The sequence below is a fragment of the Gymnodraco acuticeps genome, unplaced genomic scaffold, assembly GCF_902827175.1.
Source record: "Gymnodraco acuticeps unplaced genomic scaffold, fGymAcu1.1, whole genome shotgun sequence".
NCBI lineage: Eukaryota > Metazoa > Chordata > Actinopteri > Perciformes > Bathydraconidae > Gymnodraco > Gymnodraco acuticeps.
This window is the reverse complement of record NW_022991219.1, coordinates 302,597-329,201: the sequence shown is the minus strand read 5'-3', so window position 1 is coordinate 329,201 and position 26,605 is coordinate 302,597. Positions and strand designations below refer to the sequence as shown.

Here is a 26,605-nt window from a genome sequence, read left to right as displayed (position 1 = left end):
TTCTTAAAGATAAGAAGCTAGGATGTCGGATATGCAGAGATGTCAAATCTTTGGGAATACACACTGGACAAGGACTGAAACTGTCAACTGAATGGGGTGAGTGTGCAGTGTCTCATTTCGGTGTTGACAAGGGCAAACAACAAGCTAGCCTGAGAAAAAAAATCAAAGAACATAAAGAATCACAAGCCCATGTAAAAGCTGCTGACATCCTTACATCTGCTTCACGTGAAACTATTCAACATCAAGTGCAGTCTATGCATAAATCTGAATTAGACACCACTATCAGAGTTTTTCAAACGGCATATAAAATTGGCAAACATAGCCGGCCATTCACAGACATGCCAATTGATTTGAATGTACAGAAACTGAATGGGCTGAACGTGGGCAGGGTTTTGCACTCCAATAAAACCTGTGGCGAAATCATCGACCACATAGCTCATGAGCTGAAGAAAAAAATGGCAAAAGACATTACAGAAAACCAAAGAAAACTCTGTGTTTTGGTCGATGAATCTACCACTATTAGTGGTAAAACGGTGCTTGTTGTGTGTCTACGCTCAGCATTAGCTGATGCTGAGCCCGAAACGTTTTTTTGGGAGCTGATCGAGTTGGATGGAACAACGGCTGATGACATCACAAAGGCGTTAATGGAGTGTCTTGGAAGAGATTTTAACGAGGACTTTTTAGGTCAGTGTTTCGTTTCTTTTGCATGTGATGGGGCTTCAGTCATGCTAGGGAAGAGAACAGGCGTTGCTACCCAGTTGTGTAGTAAATGCCCAAGCCTGTTTGTGTGGCACTGCTCCAATCATCGTCTAGAGCTGGCAGTTGGGGATGTGGTCAAGGAGGTCTCAGGGCTCAATCATTTCCAGATCTTTTTTGACAAACTCTATTCCTTGTTCCATGCCTCCCCCAAAAATCAGAGGCAGTTAGCGCAGTGTGCGCAAGCAGTCGGACAGCGTCTCCTGGTGATAGGGCGTGTTTTGTCCATCCGCTGGGTGGCTTCAAGTGAAAGGAGCGTCAGAGCAGTCTGGGAAAACTACCGAGTGCTTCATGATCACTTCACAAATGCTGCAAACGACACGAGCAGGGATTCCAGAGACAGAGCAAAGTACAAGGGCCTGGATGATGTGCTCACATCTGCAACGTTTGTCAGCAATCTGGGACTGATGTACGATGCGCTCACAGAGCTCAGCGACCTCTCTCGGCAACTCCAAAAAAGAGAGATGACACTGCCTACAGCAGATAGGCTCTTAACTCGAGAAATACGAGTTTTTGAATCCATGGTCACCATGCCTGGCCCACACATGACTACAGTTCATACAGCTCTAGCTGAGAAGTCCTTCAAGGGTGTTGCCCTGCGTGAGAATGGCAGGCTTGTACAGATTCATGCAGGTCAGTTTTTCCGCAGTATGGTAGAGAATCTGAGACACAGAATGACTTCCACAACCTCCTCTCATGTCAGCACAAGAGAAATCCCATTACATGGCCGGGAGGCCCGGGACAATCAGCTAATCCAGGACATGAAAGTTATCCATCCTGGAAGTTGGCCTGAAGAGGAGTTAGACGTACAGTATGGGGACGTAGAGGTGCTACGTTTGTGCGAAGTGCTGAAAGTGGACAGAAGAGAGACTGTTCAGGGCTTTCGCGAATACAAGGAAACCAGGGCATCCCGTACACCTGCTGCCATGGAGCCTCTACTGAAAGCAGTCCGAACCATCGCTGTCTCCACTAGTGAGTGTGAGCGGGCATTCAGCTGCATGAACGATATCCTTACTGCAAAAAGGAATGCTCTCTCTGTCAGCCGACTGTCCAGCCTGGTTTTCATTAAATGTAATGGACCATCACTAGGACAGTTCAATCCGGAACAGTATGTGAGGTCCTGGCTGGCAAAGGGAAGGAGAAGTGCTGATGAAAGAGCCTGTCCAGCTCCAGCCCCTGATACTGATGTCCCCAAGGCCTTCTGGAGCCTTTTCTAACAATGTGAAGTATATTGCAAAGCAGCTCACCCAGTGAGAAGACTTTTGGCATAATGTGCCGATTTGTACAGATCCTGGAGATAGAAGGACTTCAGACCAACCAGGGAGTTATCTGATCAGCTTGGTGTTCAATGTAACTCTTTACCATGGCTCAGACTTTGTTACTTGCAGTTACAGTTTCTCATTTTAGATTGTGCAAATTTTGCATTTGTTTTTACATGTTCTTTGTTCATGCTCTTTATCATTTTTCTGAGTTGGAAAGTTAGATTGCATCATAGTTTACTTTATACATATTTGTATTCTTCAGTGGTGAAGTATATTGCAAAGCAGCTCAGCCATGTGAGAAGACTTTTGGCACTTTTTCGTTTTTCGTTTTCTGAGTTGGAAAGTTAGATTGCATTCAAAATGTACAGAAATACTTAATTTTGTTAAAGCTTTTTATAAAAAATGCTTCTGACCAGAGCTTTGTTTCCTTGTCATTAATGTTGAACACCACCAGAGGGGCTCTCACCTGAAAGGTCTCTGCTTCATGTGTCTTCAGCAGAAGATCTAGACTTTGATTGCTATATTTTCAGTTAATATTGACCTTACTGAGCTTTAGCCATATCCGCTGCCTATCATAAAAAATGTTAAGTACAGTGAACCTTTCTAAAATATACAGTAGTAAAGAGACAAACCCACCAGCATTATAGTAGCCAAATTCTTGTTTGTGGGCTGTATATATAAAATTGACTTGAAAAAGTTGCTGATTTTAGAGTACTGGCACCTTTTTCATTCCAATTCAAGCACTGCTCTCAACGTGTGTTTACTGTTTCAGTTCAGAGTCAGAAACTGTTTGAAAGATAGTGTAAGTAGTTTTCTACCACCATTTTTGGAAAACTAAATTAAAGACAAGGATGTAGAGAGATGAAACCAACCAACTTGTTTTTTTGATAAAACTTCTCCATCATCTTAAATACAGCACAAATGTTCCCTCTGTCAAATCTAAATAAAAACATTGCAGTTCTCCTTACTTATAAATTATTCATTTCTCTAAAGCCCTTTTATACATAACTTAACTCCTACTGATTTTTCAATATGTTTTGCCTGTGTCTTTTAATGTAACTTGTTGTCATCCTCTAAAGATAAGATAAGCATGTTGATGTGCCTCTGTGTTCAGAAAACTTGCCATGACCACGATAAGACCTCCTTTTATTATTTAATCTATATGAATAAAAGTCTATGGCAAACAATGGCAGAAGAATAGAAAGACAATAACAGAAAGACTTTCATGCAAACGATTACGACAAAAACGACTTCAGAAAAATTCCACTTAACTGAACAATGGCGACATAATGATTAAAGGCAATTTATTTGTATCATCCAGATTATGTGGCATTTATTATTATAAGTGCTCATCTATTTAATGCAGTTTTTTTTTTACCTATCCTGACCTACTGAACATTTACGGGATTATTGTTATGACGCACACATGTCTGTTGTCACTCAGTGAACGCGCAGTGACCCCCGCAGCGAGACACTTTTTGCAGCGTGCGAGCTATAAAGAGAGGGAGTGTCGCTCCGGCTCACACAGAGGAGAGAGACGCACACACACTGAGGAGAGAGACTCCACACACACACACACACACCGATGAGAGACTCACACAGACTGAGGAGAGAGACTCCCCACACACAGACAGCAGCCCGGATAACATGATTAGCTCTCCATTAGGTACGCCACTGAGCCCAGATCATTGTGTCGGGAGGGAGAGGCGCCGCGGAGGGAAGAATACTTCTCGCTTCATCCGCCACATGGATCCTCTTTGCTTCCTGTTGATCTGCTTAAAGAAGTTACCCGCTGACAGCTTTTTTAATGTCCGTGCGTCTCTGGCGCTGGACAGCTTGTGCCACCGCTTTCTGCCTCAGGTAAGATCACTTCGCACTTTATGTGTCTTTTTTGTCCTCTCTATTAATCAGGAATATGACATAATGCTTAAGTTAGTTATTATAGTAATAATTATAAACACATGTCATAATTGATTGAAAAGTTAATCTAATTGCTCTGTCACATTTACAGATGAACTGACAGCCTTATGAACACTAAGAGGTTCCTCCCTGAGGAGCGTGCACATGATGAAAGAAAGAAATCTGGGAAGCCTCAGAGGAGTGATTCAATCCCTTCCTTTTTCAGCCCTGCTGAGAGCTACTAGCTCCGTGCTTCCTGGTGATGATATTTGTTAAACCCAGGTGAATTCAAACAGGAAGTGGGCACATCTGCTCCAATGGGGTTTGACAACGACACCAACCAGACTCTGCCAGCCGTCGCCCCTTACAGTCTGCGGATCTCGCTGCCGCTCACTGTGCTGGTGGGGATCATGATCATGCTGACAGTGTTTGGCAATGTGCTGGTGGTCATTGCTGTGTTTACAAGCCGGGCCCTGAGGGCTCCCCAGAACTTATTCTTGGTGTCTCTGGCGTCGGCGGACATTTTGGTAGCTACCCTCGTAATGCCTTTCTCCTTGGCCAATGAGCTAATGGGATACTGGTACTTTGGCGAGGTGTGGTGTGAGATATATCTGGCTCTTGATGTGCTTTTCTGCACCGCCTCCATTGCCCACCTCTGCGCCATAAGTTTAGACCGCTACTGGTCCATTACACAGGCCATCGAGTACAACCTGAAGAGGACGCCGCGGCGAATCAAGTGCATCATCTTCATCGTGTGGGTCATCGCGGCGGTTATCTCCTTCCCTCCTCTTATCACCATGGAAAAGGAAAATCGCGTGGAGGACCCTGTGTGTAAGATCAATAACGACAAATGGTACGTCATCTCCTCCTGCATCGGCTCCTTCTTCCTCCCCTGCGTCATCATGGTCCTTGTCTACGTGAGGATCTATCAAATCGCCAAAAAGAGGACTCGGGCGCCACCGGGAGACAGGAAGCGGACGGAGATGCCAAAGACGGCCACTGTCGCTGCAGCCGACCAGAAGGCCAACGGTGTGGGAGCAGAGGAACGCCTCTGCCACGAGAAGCTGAACGGCGAGCAGGACATAGAGCTGAAAGAGATGGTGAGAGGAGAGAAAGGAGCAGATGAGGAGAAGGGCCCGGTCAACGGGGTAGACCTTGAGGATTCGTCCTCATCTGACCACAATGTAAAAAATCCCTGCTCCATCAAAAAGAAAGCGCCCAAGGGGAAAACCAATATTAGCCAAATCAAACCGGGGGATGATGGCGTCCAAAGGCGGGCGCCGAGCTCTAAGGGTAGCCGCTGGAAGGGCCGACAGAACCGCGAGAAACGATTCACCTTTGTTCTGGCCGTGGTCATCGGAGGGTTTGTCATCTGCTGGTTTCCCTTTTTCTTTACCTACATGCTGATGACACTGTGCGAGTCTTGCCCTGTCCCCGACACCCTGTTCAAATTCTTCTTCTGGTTTGGCTATTGTAACAGTGCTCTGAACCCCATTATTTACACCATCTTCAACAATGACTTTAGGAGGTCGTTTAAAAAGATACTGTGCAGGAGAGACACTAGAAGATATGTATGATGGACTCTGACTTTGTGTACATACTTTCTTTTTTTACTTTATTGTACATAACTTATTAAATTAATAGACCATTGTGCATGGGCTTGTACACTCTAGGTGTTTAAATGTTTGGAAAGGCTTTACAGTGTCTTATCAAAGAGTCAATCATCCTCACAGAGAGGTCGAGACAGAACACAGTTAAAAACATGCTTTTATCGTAAATGTTATTTTTATTTTTTATAAAGGAATCCACCAAAGTGAAGTCATGATATGTATTGTTCTTTACAGAAGTATGTAGTGTCTGAAAATATATCTTTATTGTCCTTGTTATGGATCCATAATTGTGTCATTTTGTATGATATGATGATAATGACAACGATGATGGTACAGATAGCGATGGTAATGACAAAGTTTGGGATAAATCCTGGATCTTTAAATAATAAAACCTCTTTCTTGAACTGCTCTTAATGCAAAGGTAAAGCATCAGGTTATCTCATCTCATTTTTTCTTTTACACTGCCTTGACACGCACACACACACACACACACACACACACACACACACACACACACACACACACACACACACACTACAGTACCTTCAGTATGTTAGGCATCAGTAGAATCAGTTATAGGAATAAGTCTTAATTTGCTTTCAGATAGGTATCAGGTGTTAAGATGCCCCAAAATGCAAAGCGGATGTGAAGGTGTTCTCATTCAGAGAATTGTAGACCAGAGCTGGCCCTCGAGTTTCTTTCTGACAGAAAAGTGCAAATTCAACGGTCTGTTGAATCTGACCTTTGCTAGAGATGAAAAAGGAGCTCGATGTCCAAATGTTCTCTGGTCCTCAGATTAATCATGTAGGTCTTCATTCCGAGATGTCAGATTCCCGAAATGATATTAATAAAAAAATGTCAAAGATATTTTAAATCTTGTGTATTTGCTAAGGCTATCAGGGGCAGTTTATGAATCAATTGTGGATGGTAGATGAATGCAGTTCCATTGTGAGGCACGGGAAGTGGAGAAGTAACGGTTCATTTGCTGCTTTGTGGTACATGGTATGCGTCATTAAAGGTCCCATGTCATGCTTTTCCGGTTATTTCCCGTCCCCTTGTGTGTTATGTAGCTTTTTCTGCATGTAAACGGTCTGAAAAGTCACAAACCTTCAAAGTAAACTCTGTTGTGAGTAAAACTCTAACACAGAAAAGACCTGTCCATGCTGTCCATGCTCCCCCAGAACGCCTCGTTTCCATTTTTCCTGGTTATAGTGACGTAACACTGCAGAGCACACACTCACTCAGCCTTATCTTTTCTCAGCCGCGGTGCTGCGTGGAGCTCCTTACACACACACACACACACACACACACACACACACACACACACACACACACACACACACACACACACACACACACACACACATACACACACACATACACACACACCCAGAGCTCAGGCTGTGTGTGTGTGTGTGTGTGTGTGTGTGTGTGTGTGTGTGTGTGTGTGTGTGTGTGTGTGTGTGTGTGTGCTCAGGTTGAGCTCCGCAGTGTCTTGCTGTCTCGCAGACCCCACGCAGCAACCAGGAAACGACACCAGTAATCCAGCTCACACTGTCCGCTCCTCGAGCCTCAAAGGGCGGAGCAGCGAGCCCCGCAACGTCCCGCCAACACGGCACCCAGACCCCACGCAGAATTCTCATCTGTTTGTCATTACTGGTGTCATTTTCTGGAGGACACCAGTAATGCCATTGTAACACATAAACACTCATGTTCCGCTGTAACGGTGGTTGACTCATCAGAACAGAGTGGGCGAGCTGACCAATCAGAGCACAGTGGGATCATAGGAAGGGGGGGGGGGGGGGCAGGAGCCCCAACAAGCCGTTTAGGACAGAGAGTGAATACACATACTATACAGAGATGCTGTATGAGAAACCAATGTGAGTTTGGAACATTGAACAATGTAAATCTATTCTAGTAGACCTCAACAATGGAATTATGATCAGTGGAAATGGCCATGACCTGGGACCTTTAAGTGAAGACATGGAGCCTGTTAAACCAGAACCTGATTGACTACTTTCTCTCTCTTTCTCTCCCTCTCTCTGCTAAAGTCTGAGAGATGTGTGTATTAAACAAAAGAGTGACTATCATCCGTGCAGTCAAAACAAAGAATATAGCTTTTCCCAGCGGAGGGCGTTGCGGGAATGGACATTTCAGATGTAATATTAAATGTATTACTGTCGTTGATGCTTATGTGATTCACTGTGTCTAAGTAGTAAGGTGATCAGATGAGATGCAGCTAAGAGTCAACTGAGAGGTAACATTAAAAAGTCATTGTACCAAATGCCAACCCTATATGAGGGTATCATTGTTTAACTATTGAAACATAAAGCAAGACGCTCTAAAGGTAATTCAGAGCACATTGGTCTTCTCTCTATGCTACACGAAGTAAAGAGATTTGATTCATCACACTGAGTCTGTGATTCTTAAGAGAACAAACTATTTTAGAAAATGTTCTTCAACAGCCTGTAAGTAAATGCATTTGTTTTGACATTCAGGAAGGCAGGTGAACAGCGCTATCCTCTGAAAGCTGAATAGTCCTCATGGGAGTTTCTCTGAGTATATTCAGTCAGTGGAGTGTTTCCCAGCACGATTAAAAAAAAGTGTTTGAGTCTGTGAGAAAGAAAGAGGTTGTGTATGTGGGAATATGTGTGTGTTTGCAGCGCATATAAACACATGGGGTGAACTCCCACTGACAGACAAGCCTGCAGCCGTGCTGATGTTCCACATTAATTTAGTGTCCAAGAATACTCACTCCAAACATTAGGAGTGGTTTTGAATACAGATAATATGGGATTGATGTTCAGCAGGGAAACATCCCCATAAAAAAAACGAATTAGGAGATTTTTACACTGACAACCTGTCGTTTAAGGGAAGGTTAACTTTTTTTTTGTAAATCGTGACACAATACTCACATGCCCTTATTTACAGTACATTTAAAGAGTCATTGGTTAATGTAATCATACTAGATTTTCATTCTTCTGAGTGCACAAAAATAATAATTTCAAATTCAAATCACCCTGCCTTAATTTAGTACTGGTTTAATGCTTTCTCTGGTATGACCAACAGCTAATGTCACTTGTCATACCTTTTACTTTCCATTTACTAGCATCAAGACAATGTGATCCCTGTCTATCAAAATGTTCAAAAGGAATGCTTTAATAGAAAAAGCTTATTTAAAGTGGTATCTAGCTTCCATTGAAATGGTTTCCATTTTGAGCGGTGCCACAGGGACTTAAGGATTGTGGATTTATATCACGTTCATTGGAATTGAGCTAAGAAGGGATCTTACAAGGCCAGTAATGACAGGAGTAATAGCAATAACTCTTCCCATGTACATATGGGCATGTGGGTATAGCTTCAGGACGGATTTGAAAAAATGTGTCCTCTCAAAATGTAAAGCAGAACAGGAACATTGGACTCTTAGTGATAAATATGTTTTTTCCCCCTGTTCTGCCCTCCTTTTCCTCTCTGTTGCCTCTATGTACATCCCACATCAACAAGCAGCGGTGATATCGTTAGGCAGATGTGCTTGCTGACAGCTGTTAAAGTCAGCAGAAACCTCTCGTCCCCAATACTCACACACCCACACTCACGCACGCACACACACACACACACACACACACACACACACACACACACACACACACACACACACACACACACACACACACACACACACACACACACACACACACACACACACACACACACACACACACACACACAGGGAATCGGGGGCATCTATCATCAGGATAGAGTGCACATCCATCTTCAAAATGCTAACCATGGCAGCCAAGTGCAACTACCATTCATAGAGACATGGATAAAATGTCAGCAGCCGCGAAAAAATCATACTCTACAAACAATCATTTGCAGTTGCAGGATGTGGGCATTGTGGAGGGATGAAGTTTCATCCTTGCATTTGAGATGACAGTATGCGTTTGTGTTGATGTGGGAGGATGGGCGTGTTTTATGTTGTGCACATGTACTGTAGGTGGCCGGGTTGAAGAGGTCATGATGACTATGAGTGTTGATGGAGGCCCCCTCATGCTCCCACCTGTACGTCTTTCCTTTATTTTTTACTGTGACATCCGCCTATTTGAGGTGGCTGCAGCGTAGGGGATTATTCACCGTGTCACTGATGACTCACTGTTGTTTTTCTCTAATTTTATTTGCTTGTCTTCAATGCGGCAATTCAACAGGTCTGTATTTGTCATCTAAAGTACACTTTACACTGTTCAAGAACATATTATTCAAGTAGGATCACATTTTCTAACATTCGGCTCTTCTTTGCCTGTCAGCTCCTAAAAGTGCCCCAGTCTCATTAATGACAGCTGATTAGCTGTCAGGCCTCTGGGTCTGATTGGAGACACAAATAACGCTGGGCAGTGGATATTTCCCTGGGAAATAATTTGTCGAGACAAATCTATTTTGCAGGAGCTCATTATGATCGAGAGCAATCACATCCTATCGTCCCAGAGACCGCACCGCATTATACGAGGTGATTATTAGATTAATTTGCTGTTGCTAAAGAAAGGAGACAGTGCAGGGTTTGACGTTGTGCTGCCCTGCATAAAAAACATTAGTGGAGTTGGAGCAATAAGGACTCAATTTCGTATCTGAATGAAATGGAGAAACTTAGGAACAGAGTAACAGTCTAGCATTTTGCTTAAATAAACAAATAATCCGTTATTAAATTCATCAAGTTCTCTGAATTACTTTTACTCTGTATGTATATATATTTTTATAGCCTCCTATAGGAGGCTATACAAATATATTTAAATAAAGTTATGCATACATTAACGTACACATATATCGATGTATATACAACACATATTGACACCATGCACTCACACCGATGTCCATATATTTCTGAAGAGTAAACTATTCATGAGCTAAAGGAAAAGTATATTTTGTCAGGTTTATGACAAAGTTTTTCTCCAGATAATAAAATTAGATATAATTGGAGGAGTAAGCTTAAGAAGTAGGTGAGTGTTTTTCTGTAAAGGAACACTTAATCCCTCAATTTATCTACACATATCAATTTCATTGGAAAGCAAATATTATGCATACTAGTACATATAAAATAAATAAGCACACTTAATATTCAAGAAAACAGCCACATTTTATAACATTCATTGTCTGTCAATTGACTTAATGATAAATTGAGCCATCCATTCAGCACTACACTGATTTGTGTCCCAGGAGAACTTTCTGGTTAAAAGCCAATCTCCATGATGGGCACCTACCTATGTTGCAAATGTATTATCTTTTTGATTTACACACGGCATCTATTGCACGTCTGTCCGTCCTGGGAGAGGGATCCCTCCTCTGTTGCTCTCCCTGAGGTTTCTCCCATGTTTCCCTTTAAACTGTGGGTTTTCTCCGGAAGTTTTTCCTTGTACGATGTGAGGGTCTAAGGACAGAGGGTGTCGTATTGTCATACTGATATTCTGTACACACTGTGAAGTCCACTGAGACAAATGTAACATTTGTGATATTGGGCTATATAAATAAACATTGATTGATTGATTGATGGGCACACAGCCGTCACACATCAATCACGAGTCAACCTGCTGAAACGTCCCAGTGGTATTTGGGCATGATGGTTAAAAGAGTATAACAAGAGAGCATTTAAGAGAGGTGAAAGTTTAAAAAAACAACAGAAACATTTCCATCTCCTGGCCAACTGTGAGTTTTTTAATTAGCGCAGATAAAAGCCACAAAGAGTAGAGCTCTCCATTATTCTGGCTCTAAGTGCGGGACTCCCTTCTCTCCCCGAGTGACAGACAGCAGAGAAGAATATCTGTTTGGTGACACGGGAGCAGCAGAGTCAGCGTGAGGCAGCGAGGACAGTGGAAGTGGGCAGCTGTAGTGTCTGTAATGACTGTCTAGTGTGCGCTGATGGACTGGCCGGTGGGCGTTTGAAGGAGATTATACCTGAGCACTCTGCTGTTTCATCACCGCGGCCCTTACTGATAGGGACTTGGCTGCTTGCTGTATAGTTATATATGTTGTGTTGTCATGCAATTGTTTTGATGTTTATCTTTGAATATTTCATAGTGCAACTCTGGAGTTTATCCAGTGTCACTTTGACTGTTTCAGTTTGCCTAAATGTATAATGTGTTTACAGCTATATAAAAATGCTTGTGTATTGGTGTCTGCTGCATAACTATAATGATCATTCATAAATAGTGGTTAACCATTTAGTGATTTTTTGTTGATGTTTTGCACCTGGTAAAAACGAGGGGTTACGTATAGAGTGCCACAGTTACACGTCCTAAAACCCGGAAGTAAATTCCTTCCGGTTCCTTCGACAAAAAACAATGCAATTTCTCCATAGGATTTTGGAGACAGATCACGTTTTGTTCAGCCGGATAATATCCACATGTCATAAATCTATCGATCATAAATCTATCGATTAGATTTATGATTTGAAAATTATAAAAGTAGGGTATGCTAACTTACTTCCGGGTTTTAGGACGCGTCACTGTGGCACTCTATTGTAACCCTAGTTATATAAGCACAGGCGGAGCCCTCTACTGGACTCTATGGATACTACCTCTCAACCATACCATGCAAGCATTCACCTACTGAGACTTCTATAAACGTAGCCGGCCCCCGGGGCGGGCCTACCTGAATGCGCGCGCAATCACATCGTATAAAAGGCGGCCTCGCCTCCGGACCGTCATCTTACACCCTCTTCAGCGAGCGGTATAGGACAGACCAGGGGCGTCGCCTGGAACTGGAAACATTCGGGGCTTAGCCCACAGTGGCGGCGCTACAGTCGAATTTTCTACTGCAAGACACCCCACACGCACATACACAATTGCGCCATCTGGTGTCACAAACGTGTGCCTGCATTAGCTTTTTTACGGCAAAGGATTGTGGGAGATTCTCATAGCACGTGAGGATCTCTTGAGGGTAAGGTGCCTGTATTATCTCGGTGGACAAAATGTATGTTTTTATTTTATAAGGACAATAACGTACTGTTGTGTTTGTTTAGTTTAATGTTAATTGTTTAATGCTCACAGTCACAGCAACATGTTTTGAGTGTGATTGGCTATTTGTTTTATATGATTTATCAACGTGATCATCAATAGCTAATCTGAGCACCAGAACCCAGCTCACGAGTCCTTTTATGCTGCCCATTGAAATGCAGGTATGTGAGTTTTGTACACCAGTTTATTTATGTTTAATGTTTCACATTGCTCCACATGATGCCTCGACTACAAAGTCTTCCATGTTTCTATGCTTCTTCCTCTGTGTCAGTTTCGGAAAGTTTTTGACATGCCCAGCGAACAAGTTGTTTGTCCCCTACCTCTAGCTGTTTCTGAATGTTTGCAATCTCTGATGGTGGACAAGAGATGTGGAGAAGAAAGAGTAGAGACACTCCAGGAGATCAACGCAGGTATGTGAGTTTTGTACACCAGTTTGTATAAGTTTCATGTTTCACATTGCTTGTGAAAAATATACTACCACTTTACGATCACTGATGTTTTGTCGTTGACTGGACACTTATTTTGTAAAAGAGATAGCATGAGAGGATCTCTTAAGCAATGCAGCTCACGCACGCAACGTGTGCATTGAAAAACACAAGTGTGGATCCGGAAATACAAGTGTGAATCCTTCTGTGTGCATGTGTGTATTATGAGACTGTTCTGAGCCCATAGAGCTAATGCCTGATCAGAATTCTACTGGAGATAAAGTTAAATTCGGTTGTGATAAAACGCCATCCTGTTTAAACCACGTCAAGGATTATTTTTGAAATAGTATGGAGCTCAAATGCTTTTTCTCTTGCAGGTTTATCACAAGGTGAGTTCTTTTTTTATTTCCTGCTTTTTAAAAACATGTGCTCTTCAGTACAGGTTAGCTCTGAGTGTTAGCAAGGCTTGCTAATGTAAACAAAGACGTCCAAAACACGTCAGGCATTGTTTCTGATAGCAACTTTCTGTGGGTCCGCCGACGTCACCACGGATGGACACGTCAGTTCGGATGGAAATCTGTATCCGCTCGTTGTACACCCGTTTTAAAAAGATTTGGGTACGGAGGAAAAGAGAGAGGGTTTTATTTTCTGACGCTGCGTGAGTTCCCCGACGCACCGGGGACACATATTTCTGTATAAAAGACATCACAAAGTGCATTTTGCATGATAGGTCCCCTTTAAGTTCGTTTTTTCAGTATTATTAAATATTAGAGTATCCTCCCTGAGAAAGAAAACCTTGTAGGTAGTTTGAACAGGCAACTTAGTACAACCCATATCTATGTAATATTTTACAGTAGGTGAAGACTTGTAGTGGTCAAAGTAATGATAATAAGAGCGAAGGAGGAAGTAAGGCGATGTAGTATAAAGAGCAAAAAAGCCCAGGGAGGATGTCAGAGTGGATGGATTGGTCACTGGATGTAGACTTGTTGTATTAGCCTGGCTTCAGCATCATCTTTTAATCTCCATTCTCCCCACACATCTCATTTGCAAGGGCTGCAAATTGTGCAAAGCGTCGCCAAGACAATTGTGATTGGTTTAATATAAACAAACAAGCCAGAGCTTTTTTGACCCTGTAGCCGAATGATAATTATAGAATGCAAACAAACCCAGGACTTTCCCTGAAGAGATCACCGCTTGTGTGCCATGTGAAAGCAAAAGTCATTGTTGAGTAATTTAAGCCTTGGTACTTTAGTAACCTTACATAGCTTGTTTTAATTAAATCATGTATTAAACGCAGGTTCACTTATGTATGTATGTATGTATGTATGTGTATGTAATTTAAGTTAGGCAACAACCCAAACCATGATCACTTCCTAATCCTTACCAAGTAGTTTGGTTGCCTAATCCTAAATGAACTAAAACCATAATCACATCAATAATCACAGGTTTCAAACCGTTAGGTATGAGGATGTGTTGATATCTTGCCACTGTGAGGGGTGTTCATTTAGGAACCGCTCCTATGAGTCATGTTAGAGGGTAGAAACCAATTATTTATGCTTGGATGTCGCTAAATATTCATGAACTAACTTGAAGAAATACGTACTTCCGAAAATGTGTGCGGTTCGATAAGGATTAATTGACTGTGGCATAGAAACATAGCTGTCATCAGATTTAGATTGCAATACAGTTAAACTCTGATTGGTTCATGTTAGAGTGACATCATATGTTTCCCACCGAGCCTCGCCCACCTCAAACCAGAGAGAGAACAGCAGAGAACACATCTCTCATGTGAAATAACCTCTAACTGGCAGGAAACTGAGTGTTTATGTAGAGGCAACATCACTCATAGAGAGAAGTTGTGCCTTTTTAAGAATAAAGATTTTAAAATGTACCTCGTAAAGAAAACTGAACTAGTTGAGCAGAAAAAGTTGCCATAGCATGTGTTTTGTTGAATTAATTTTTCATTGTGAGTCTCCTGTTCTCCGTGAGCTCAGTCTGTACATTTTAAAGATTTAAAGACCTAATTTCCACAGGGCTCAATAGATAATGATTTATTCCTAGAGTAAGTATGTAAGAGCGCCTTTCTACAAAAGCCCCTCAGTAATAAAATATCTTGGTCGAGTCAAATCCCAACTTTGCGTTGCATAGTTCTTACAAAATATGACACCGTAGACCCTTACAACTAATCAAAAGAAGTGTATTACGATTGCAATGTGAAGAAACCGCTTTACAATACAACATACATAAAGTATCCATAAATGTCTGCATGTGCAAAATAAAAGAAAATTAAATGATGTATTCTGTCTGTGCTCAGGTATCAGTCCATGTGTAGTTGGTTTCTGTGGCTTCTCCACATTCTTCTTCCCACTTTCATCTGCCAAACAGCAGCCTCTCTGTTTCATGTTGTTCCGCTGTTATTTTAATTTGAGTAACACTCCCCTCTCCGTAAAACAGCCACTTATATGGATGTAATTATGCACATTATATACACACTTGTGCAAACAATTCAACATGTAATTTCATGCCATTTTACAAACATAATGTGTCATGTCAGCGGCTGGTACATATGAATAATTCAGAAGGAGGATATTTGTATGTAAAAGCGGGACTGGGCGCCTGCATATGATGGGAAATAAATGCATTATAGGTAATTATCAGTATCATGGACAATTATGAAGGGTGTGCCAGTGAGCATGAATTTAAACGCTGAATGACTTGATATGTGGGTGTTTTCATGACATAGCATCCATTTGGTTCAAAGGAGATGGATGGATACAAAAATGTCATGTACAAATTAGAGATTGGAAAAGAAAGAAGAAAGACAGAAGTGTGTGTGTGTGTGTGTGTGTGTGTGTGTGTGTGTGTGTGTGTGTGTGTGTGTGTGTGTGTGTGTGTGTGTGTGTGTGTGTGTGTGTGTGTGTGTGTGTGTGTGTGTGTGTGTGTGTGTGTGTGTGTGTGTGTGTGTGTGTGTGTGTGTGTGTGTGTGTGTGTGTGTGTGTGTGTGTGTGTGTGTGTAGGTTGAATTGATATTGTGAAAACAAACAGCTAATTGAAACTAGAGCCAAAGGTTCAGAAGCAGCAGGTGTGTGTGTAAGAGTGGGAGGATGAGACAGATAAAGCAATTCAGAGAGAGGGAAGTGAGTGCAAGCCACTTAGGCTGAAACACAAAGTCCAGCTCATCTATATGCTAAAGCCTCCGAACTATTTGCATGACAAGATGTTCAAACCTCCACACGCTAACAGCTGTGTATACCCTACCAAAGCTGCTTTCTGACTGTCATCTTCTCATGTAGCAGTCCCCATTTTGTCAAAGCTGATATGATTCTGCCTCTCCCATCAATGAGAATAATCCTATTTCCCTGAGACAAAGGGCTCGTATTTCATATCAATGCCAGTCGTAAATTAGTCTGAGGCCCAGACATGGAAAATGGACTTGATAGCTCATATTCATGGGTGAATTGGGTTATGTGGCTGGCAAACACAAATGGAGGAAAACCACCGGTATTCTCTCTGGAACGTTCCCAAATGATCATGTGTTCATTAAACAGTGCACGGCAGGCCGAATATGGGTTTGGAAGCCCTGGAACATTGTGAACAATTTCAAAAGTCATTTAAAAAACAGCTGCAAATGGAATTGTGTCAAAATAGAGCGCTAGAAACCCTGTGTTTTCCCTCTTTAACTGACTACCTTCAGTCTACCGTGATGTTTTTTTATTAAAAAAAAACCTAAAGAAATCTTTTCCAGAGAGAGCTTACCCACAAATTGAGTGTAATCCTTCTCTGAGCAGTGGCGAGCCGTCATTGCCCTCTAGGCCCGCCTAAGATATTCTAAAAAATAATATTTGAAAACATTAAAAAAAAAAACATTTAAAATTTTTTTTTTGTTGTTGTTACATTTTTCATTAGTTTTACCAAAATAACTTGATTTAATTGTATTTAAAATAATATTTCCAAAGAAATAAATCCTTCGAATCTGCCTGTTCAGTTTCTGTTGGAATGTGAAGGGTTAAATGCCGTCTCTGCGAGTTACTGTGAAGACGGGAGAGCTTGTTGGTCCTGGTTGGTCCCTCTCTACATTCACAGAGGGCCAGCTATAGTAACTCAACGAGAGAGTAATATCAAATGACAGTACAATTGACCAATCATATCTTCCCTCTAAATGGGCGGGCTTTATTTTCGCGGACTTTGTGACAAGTTCCGCCCGCTGTGATGTCTATGCATGGATGTATAATAAGTATGTAGGATGCAGAGCCATATATTATGGCTCTGGTAGGATGTATAATGGTCTATGCAAGTGGTGCAGTGACGCGTCCTAAAACCCGGAAGTAAGCTTCGCTCGGATTCCCTCGACAGAAAGCAACGGGATTTCTCCATAGGATTTTGGAAAATAGCTTGAAATAAGGTCTGTGGAAAACGAACCTGTTAGATAAATGCACGTTGTGTTCAGCCGGATAATATCCACATGTCTATCCTACTTTTATTATTTTTTAATCATAAATCTAAACGATAGATTTATGATCGATAGATTTATGATTAGCATAAGTTCGTTCATGATGATGGCTCACTTCAGTGATAGTGATGACATCGTTGCGAAATTATTAACCGAGTCATTTTCAAGATTGACTTACAATGATAAACTGGAGTGGTAAAGGATCAGCTGCATGACCCGCAAGTGCTTCATCCAAAAGGACAGGAGGATGGACTTTGTGTTTCAGTGATTTGATCATCAAAGGTAGGCCTAAGTTATTTTCAATGCGGGCCGCCGTGCCAACTTAATTCATTTGCAATTGCTACTTGGCTGTGGGTGCCCTGTCATGATAGGTGTTTATATACATGATGTTGTTTTGTGTGGTAGAGGGTCGCTGTCATTGATGCGTTTTGCACCCCGGACCACTGTTTTGATATTCCGCTGAATTCTACGTTGAGACGTAATATCTCTTCTTTTTTTTCGAGGGAAGGGGGGGGGGGGGGGGGGTCAGAGTGCCTAGGTATACAAGTCACGGCTCGCCACTGTCTCTGAGAGTGTAAATATTTGAGCTGTAAGATAATTGCTCAAGAGAAATCAGTTGGGAACCAATGGTCCTTGTTGGATCAAGGGGAAAGAGGCAGGTAGGCCTACGTCTGGACTTTGCTACCATGTCGGCATTGTTCCTTCAAATGAAGCGATAACACAGGCTTGTTGCAGCACATTAGACTGCATTGTAAACAATAGGCTAATATTTGTGAAAGAGAACTAGGCATTGTTAAAAAAACGAATTATCCACAATAGGTAGTGCTTGTTGACAAAGCGATGGCAGATGAGAGCACAACAGTCTTCTAAGTGCACACCCGTTCACACAGCCATATCTATCATATTTTCCTCTATGAAGTCACTGCTCAGGTTTAGTTTAGCAGAAACACTTTTAAACTATGCCAATTAATTCATAGCATCCCTTCTCCCTATCAAAGATCAGCCTTAAAATGGGCAAGTCTGCAGGGAGCCACATCATTTGCTCTACGTTTCACAGAGCACTATTAATCAATACAGCACGGAGTCTCTTGATGTGTTTGCTCATCCATCTATGCATGTGTGTGATTTTCTATGTGTGTGTCAGTGTGTGTGTGAACTTGTGTAGGAGTTAGACTCACACCAGCTCACATTTAGATCTTAATAGTAGGACAAAACGCATTCAAGATCTACACACTGTATTTCCTCTTTAACCTCTCCTCTTCTGCCTCTTCCCTTCCCAGGAAATTTAAATACTCAGACATATTTAAATTTGAACTGCTTTAATTTATTGTAATGCTTAACATTTTGAATGAATCCAACTGTTTGGAAATGGAAATTGAGTTGGGCTAAAGAAGAGGTTAAAAATATATAAAAAACGAAGAAGAAAGAAATGGCTATGCATGGAGAAGGAGAATGCAATGGGGAGAGGGCCTGGTTGTGAATACTGATGGGAGGATCATTTGTGTTTCAGATAGTCAGTGTCACGCAGAAGATGGAAAAAAAAGAAAGTGAGAGTTGATCTTGGTGGCCGGGGGTAAGACATCTGGCATGGTCTCTCCCTGTCTCCCTGTCACGTTCTCAGGCCATGAGGGAGTTCTCTGATGGAAATACATACATCAATATCCCATAACACGCAGGAGGAGTAGAGGCACATCAAAGAGTGCATCACAGCACTTGGTTGTGCATTAGTAAAGAGTTCTGTGATATGACACTATGCCTGCCAACTTATTACAGATGCATGGGAAAAGAGTTCACAACCTTTGTTCCTCCTTCATAAAACATTTCACTGACCCACATGTTTCCTCTTGAAAAGTCGATTGAGGCCCAGAGAGCGGATGTTTATAAATTCTGGTTATCAGTCAACGTTATTCATCATTAACAACCTGACAGCTAGAAAAATCGATTTCTTAGGGCTTAATGCCTTGATAAAACTGTTGCTGAGCATATTTCTATCAATATCTCTGCTGTCAAAATAGATTTGGACTGAGCAGGTAGCAAGTTGCTGTGTAATAGTCCTCAACACGTACTGCTGAGTTGTGGCTCGCTCCTTCAGACTGTGTGTGTGTGTGTGTGTGTGTGTGTGTGTGTGTGTGTGTGTGTGTGTGTGTGTGTGTTTTGGCTCCTGCACTCTCCACATGGAGTCTGTCCAGGGATCCACAGTAGTCCGTTCTCACAGGATTTCAACCATCCCAAAGGAATTAAACAATAAACAGCTAAGCTTATTCTGGAACAGCCCAACCCCTCTCCTCCCTTTTCTCCTCCAACCCTCCCCTTTCCTTTCCTCTACACTTCACTGCTCCTTTCCTCTCTCTCCCTCTCTTCTGTAATTCTCCTTTCTCCCCAACTTTTCCTTTTTTATATATCCCCCCTGTCATTACACACTCTCTTCATCCTCTGTTCCCCCCACCCCCCCTCTTCTGCATCTGGTGACCTCTCCTCCCCAGTGACCGCTTGACTAAGTGGGAACTTGCTGTAGAAATATGAAAACAACAAGCCAGACACAAGGCAGAGGGATGTGACTGCTGCCTGGAGATAAGGCGTTGAGTCCCTTCACACCACACAAGCATGCAGTCCATATGGCAGCAGGCACGTAAGCCCTACTGCGCTGTTGTGGACCAGAATTATATTATTAGCAGAAGGGGATTCAATTGCAGGGACCTTGTGTGTAATTTCAGGGACCTCCCAGCGCTGCATCCATACTCTCATTACACTGTGATTTTGCAGGGGGATGATGAACCTATCACTCTGATGTGACGCTGGAGATCCGCAGTACTAACAATACACTTGCTGTGATATTGCAGAGCTTTACCTAGCTTCAACTGCTGGGGTGTAACAATAATTGCAGCTATGTGGACCCAGGCATTGGATGTTTAAAAACAACAGGCGTTAAGAGAAGGAACAAGCAGAAACATATCTCTGTCTTGTTGTCTTGGGTAGACATGAAGAGAGAAACTCTACTAGAATATTAGTTAAAAACAAAAAGCAAATAACTGTGGGATGAATCTGCAGCTTTAGAGAGTGTGGAGGTATCTTCTCTCCACGACTCAGGCTGCGATATTTGATTGGAGAGAGATTACAGTGTTTAGGAACTCCGAGGGATGTCTGTCCACCGTTAAACAAATGTGATTGACTGAGTGAATGAAGAACGGGAGGGGAGCCCCAACACTGACATTAACTGAGTGAGTGTGGTTTTCATTGGTGCACTCTTTCTCTTTTGTATTTATTATATCTATAATTGTATTTTTTCACTCCCCATTTGGTTTTACTGCTTGCGTCACTCAGTAGTATCCTTGCTTTTATCTGATTTCTTCAAATAATTTTTTATTTCAATTAGCTGTTTGTTTTATATGGTTTTTACAACCATGTTAGTTTATTAACAAAGTCACTGAGATAGGGAATTGAAAATTCATGCAATATGCACTTTCATTTTACAAGCTGATATTTTTCAAAGATACTAAAAAGCAGCTGCATTGAGGCCTTTGGATAGGAAAAGGAACGTGTTATTTACTTTCCACTTAGCTATCTGAAAAAAACTGAGAAGATATATATTTGTGCTGCCTGGCTGCACAGAATGGCTACATCTGCTCATAACATTTACATACAGTATGTGCTAGTACTTATGAACTAGTTTGGGGTACGTTTACGTTATTTCCATTTTGTACAACTGTATACTTCACTTTGGTTCAGAGCGAAATATTGTACTTTTTACTCCACTTTACAGATGTTATTTTTGGTAACCCCAATGGGAGTGAAAACAAGTTGACAACATGACATTAACATGTATTCACACTTCAAAATCCTTCTGCTAACACACAAAGCTCTCAATAACCAGGCTCCCCCCTACCTCTCCGACCTGATCCACCACCACACCCCTTCCCGCAGCCTTCGCTCATCAGAAGCGAACCTCCTCTCTATCCCCAAGAAAACCAAGCTCCGAACCTGGGGGGATAGAGCCTTCTCCATCGCTGCCCCCACCCTCTGGAACTCCCTCCCACAACACATCAGAGACTGCACTGACCCCCCCCACTTTCAAAACACTGACCAAAACACACCTCTTCAGACTGGCTTTTAATCTGTGAATTATGCTGTATTGCTGTTTTAATAACTTTTAAATTCTATTTTATCATGTTTTATCACCACTGTAAAGCGTCTTTGAGCACCTGGAAAAGCGCTTTGAAATGCAATGTATTATTATTATTATTCACGTTTAGCTGTTAGTTGATATTGTGTTGTCGTTTGCAAACATATTGTTATACAAAGCAAACAGGAATTAGGGAGCAAAATTATCATTGTTTTAAGTCTTGTTTACCTATAACTCTCTTTTAGCCCAATTTGTTATCTCTACAAACTCCTGACATCTGGCTCTTTATCGACTCAATGTTCCACTTTGGTCACTAGGTAAGGTATGTTTTGCCATTGTCTGCCATTTGGTGTTGGGCATGAGTAGAGTATTTCACAGCAAAAATAAACAAAACAGTAAAGTCGTGAGCCAGAAAACTGTAACAATGAGTTTAAAATATGGCAGACAGCATTGCCTCTACTTCCACAATTTGTTTATGGCATCATACTGTATTTTGCCTAAGCCTTCTGTTTGTGTATAGCTGGGTTTCCCACTGGGTTTCACCAACTGTTGTTGTAGAGAAGCAACTATAAAGCCTAACAGACAATTAAATGCTCATTGTCATTCACAACAATTTCTTCAAATTAAATTAAAAAACAATGTTTGTATACAAACTGAAGGACACAGAGGCATTTCCTTATCCGACAATGATCTTGTTTCTCTGTACCTTCCAAGTAACACATATAAATCTTTATGATGTAACAATGCTATGGTTGGTTTGAAAGGTGTGAGTTAAAAAAAGGGTTAGAGTTCCTGATCTTAGCTGCAGCAATTAACACGTGGTTAAGGATATGAAGTGATTGGGGACATACAACAACAAAAGAACACAGTGGTTCAAAAGTGGTCAGAAATGGAAACACCTGAGGCCTATACTACGAAGCCGGTTCAACCTAACCTGGATATGTTTGAGTTAGCCGGTTGGCCTAATCCAAAAACATACGCGCTCTCGCTAAACGGTACTACGACGCGGGTTATCAAGTGGATCGCTCAAGCCAGTCGTGTCCTATCTAGTTAGGTGCGCGTTCACATGAAAGGGGTGGTATCTGGAGCATTCGACCAATCACAAACATGGAGAAGCGTACTGACAGCGCAGCGTCATACTTCCTGAATGAAAAGTCAACTATATAATTAGACAAATATGAAGACGTTAAACTTTAAACATCGATGACTTAAACACTTTATCCAGGATAAAAGCCACAGAGCTGCACCTGCAAGGTGAATACAGCTGGCAAAAGAACAAGTGTTTGAATGCGTACATTAACAGGTTTATGATATCACTGCCCCGTCTAAGACACGAGTGGATCTGACTTTAATTACATTTGTCTCAAGTGTTTCGTCAACTTAATGTGTTGCTTAAAATAATACTTCTGCATACAGTAGGCTATGTGACACTGTGAGTGTTGCACGGCCAGATACGGCTCAGCTGACTCAGATAAGAAAATATATGATACATTATAAAGTGATATGCCGCGGACTGTACTTAATGTTACTCTGATCCGGTTACTTATGTTGTGGTAGATATGTGGTAAGTGTTCTTAACGCTAATGTTATAATAGTCAGATTGCTCTGAAGATGGAGGTGATATTCTATTAATGTTCACGTTCACACAGTCGGTGATTTTTGCCGGCCGTCTTTCCTGCGACGGCAGCTTTTCTGTATTTCCTTTCTCCTGTAATATGACTTGATCGCTTTAAACTCCGCACACTGAGCTCTGATTGGTCAGCAGGCAGTGCTTTCACTGAGTTGAGCTCTTAGCCTGCAACCTAACCTGGTCCCGACCAGGTTAGCCGCTAAGCATAAGTTACCATGGAGATCTAGCCTGCTAAAAAGAGAACCAGCTTCGTAGGACCGGAAAGCCGGAGTTTTCCCTGAATTTAGCCGGCTAAGCTAAAATCCTGCTTCGTAGTATACCCCCCCTTGTCTCGTCATGATTTGTTGAAATATCCATCTACCCTGAACTCCCTGCACTGACTGGTAAACTCTCATTTAAATTAACAAAATGATATACGTATGTCTGTCATTTGATTACACTTTGCCATGGTTTAGCAACCCAAACAGGAAAAAAAGAGTAAACCTTTGTTGGTTATGATTTCAGGGTTTTTATGCCAATAACAGTGTTGTTTAGTGCAAAACACAAACCCTGGGGTCTTTCGTTGTACTGTGAATTCACATTACCTCAGCCCTTACCTCTCTCAGCTCTCTTCTCTCCTAAAGATGAGTAAATATCTAATTTGTGGGAACAGTTTAATCATATAACGTTCTGGTCTCTGCAATAACCGCATGCCACTTGATGCATTGTGTTTCATTCATCCCTCCCAATGGGAGATTTTTCCAGTTAGTGCTCGCTCCTAACATCAGTCACACAGTCTTCTAATATCTTGAGATATTGGATCAAACAGTTAACTCAGTTTCTTTAAGCTTTTTTACTTTACCCTCTTACATTTGCCTTTGAATGTCACTATTGCTCAATGAGTATTAAACTCACGATCTCAGACTCTCACAGCCTTTAACATATTGAGCTCCTGGATCACACAGTTCAACTGTGTTTATGAGACCTTTATACTCTTCCCTTTGCAAAGCGTCCTTCAAAATGTACTTGCCTTCGGTAATGATGAGACAATTAAGCTCCTAACGTCAGAGTCTCAAATCAGTAATATCAGTCATTCTAATAGCTTGAGCTATAGTACAGCATGTTCAGGACATGTCATAGATAACGTCAAAGCATAGTATATAAAAAAATGGACAGTATGTCAAAGTATACAAGTGTAGTATGATAACGGAAGAAGTTAAACAAATGTCATAGTAAAGTATGTCACAAAAAGTCATGGTATGGTAACAAAAGAAAATGGTAATTAAAAAGTAATATGACTTTATTTCAGTAATAAAATGTGTCATGAAAGTTATTAAAGACATACAAAGTCGTACGATAGCTTTACATTTATTTATTTATCTGGGCCTCCCATTACAGCACAAAGAACTGGATCTCCTTTCTTTGGACAATGACCAACACAAATCCCTGAGACTACAAAGCTGTATCCTGGAGGTGATACTAATAACACACCTTGTTATGTAAAAGAGAAACAGCCACATAAAATAATCCCAGGCTTCACTGCTGATGGAAAATATGTCTTCTTTATTGTTGTTTCTTCAGTGGGATTACATTATTTGACAATGAAATATAGAGCAGCATAGTAAAGCAGCATGACTTAACAAGTTATAATTCACAAGGACAGGGTGTACTTTACTTTGGACAGTCTGAACACAAAACTTTAGTTGAATTGCATGACACATTTTTGTAAAGAGGTGTGAAGAATGCACAAGGTGTACCACGCTTTTAATAAATTGTAACAATGTTCTTTCTTTGTTTTCTGGTCTTTTCTTCTCCGCATGCTCTCTATAGCTCAAAGCAGACAGCAAAACAATACTCTCAGTGTTTATTGTCAAAGCATTTTCCTGCTGCTTCTCTGTAACACATTTTCAGACAGCCTTGTTGTTTGTCAAACAACTAGATGAGGCTTGGGAGAGGGGATCAACACAATTAATTACCATGCTGATTGTGTAGGATCATAGCGATTTTAAGCCTTTGTTTTAGCATGCACGTCGGCAAAGAGAACCTGTTATGTAGAGCAGCAGCCCTCAGGGGTCCACAATCGTCCCAAAGAGCAGTCCAGTATAACCAGTCTCTCTCATTTTAACTAGGCAGCTGCACATACCGTCCGATAGCATCAGTGTGTATTGTGGACGATACTTAATAATACACAGTGGTTTAAATGGAAAATAACATTTCCCTGCAACTTAACAACTTTAAAAACAAGTCAATTCAACTTTGATGTCAATCTTTCAGTTTGTGTGTAGACAGAGAGATCGAAATGACGTTTCCAACCATCCCGAATACAAAAATACAATTATACAATATACAGATATGTATACAAATATGTATAAAATATGTATATCCTATATACACAATCAACAGATACATTTACACATATACACAGATATTCTCAATAATTACCACCAGTTTATGAAGTTTCTTGGTAAGTGTGGAGACAAAAGAAATGCGTTATTGTTTTTAATACTCACATACAGCCACAAATGACGTTCCAAAGTCGTGTCAATGCTGCCAGGAACATTTTGGTGAACTACTAGATACCGGGGAAACATTTTTTTAAATCCTGCAAATCTGCCTTAAAACAAATTCTTTGAAATGTTGAGAAAAATATGCTAAATCTACCAATTTCCCCCTCAAAATAAGTGTTATGACCATAACATATAATAATTCAGGTATTTTGTAACATTAGTATGCCCACAGAATAAACCAATCAAACGCTCAAATGAGACAGGGATTTGGCATGATGAAACCTCTTTGTTCTCATCTTTTCTATAATCTATTTTTAAACATCAAACAAGGACAATGGAAATAAACAGGACAGTATTTCTGTGCTGATGTTTATGACATGGTGATGAGCTTGGCTGAACACTCCAGATTTTAGCTTGGCTTTTTTGGTGCACATCCATTAGACTTTGGTCCGAAGTGCGTCGTCTTTGATTCGTACATACAGCAAAGGTGAAACCATCCAGACGGAGGTGGACAAATAAAGCATCAGTGACAATACAGAGCAGCAGGAGAGAGTGCTGACCATGAACAAGCTGGAGGATGATTGTACGGTTGTTTTTATAAATACACGTAAGAAATGATGGGGTTTGAGAAGTGTAGAATTGTTTTATTCGGCTGATTAAAATGTAAATATATCTCTAAGGTCGAAAAAACCATGCTAACTATTATCATTGTAAAGCAATATTAGCATTTTTTATTTTCTCCCTCCAACATCTGCAATAGTGATAACAGTTTTGGAAATTGGTGCCCAATTCACACTATATACAACTATACTTTGTTTTATTTGATTAAAGATACAAATAATTCTCATAAAGTCCAACACACACTGACATCAGACTGTCACCATATCACTCTCACATTGGTCACGGAAAACACAGCCCATTGAAAATGTCCACTGTAGTGGACATTTTGTTAACATGCATCTT

The 26,605-nt window shown here is 41.3% G+C and overlaps 1 protein-coding gene across 1 annotated transcript; it reads left to right on the top strand.

Moving 5' to 3' along the window:
* Positions 1 to 3,560: 3,560 nt before the first annotated feature.
* Positions 3,561 to 5,953, top strand: adra2a (adrenoceptor alpha 2A). The gene is made up of 2 exons (XM_034239260.1): positions 3,561 to 3,878; positions 4,030 to 5,953. The coding sequence occupies exon 2, from the start codon at positions 4,235 to 4,237 to the stop codon at positions 5,492 to 5,494; it is 1,260 nt and encodes a 419-aa protein (XP_034095151.1). The 5' UTR covers positions 3,561 to 3,878; positions 4,030 to 4,234; the 3' UTR covers positions 5,495 to 5,953.
* The last annotated feature ends 20,652 nt before the right edge of the window (positions 5,954 to 26,605 follow it).

Excerpts from the sequence above, each read along its gene's own strand:
- adra2a (XM_034239260.1), top strand. The coding sequence starts at position 4,235 with ATGGGGTTTGACAACGACACCAACCAGACTCTGCCAGCCGTCGCCCCT.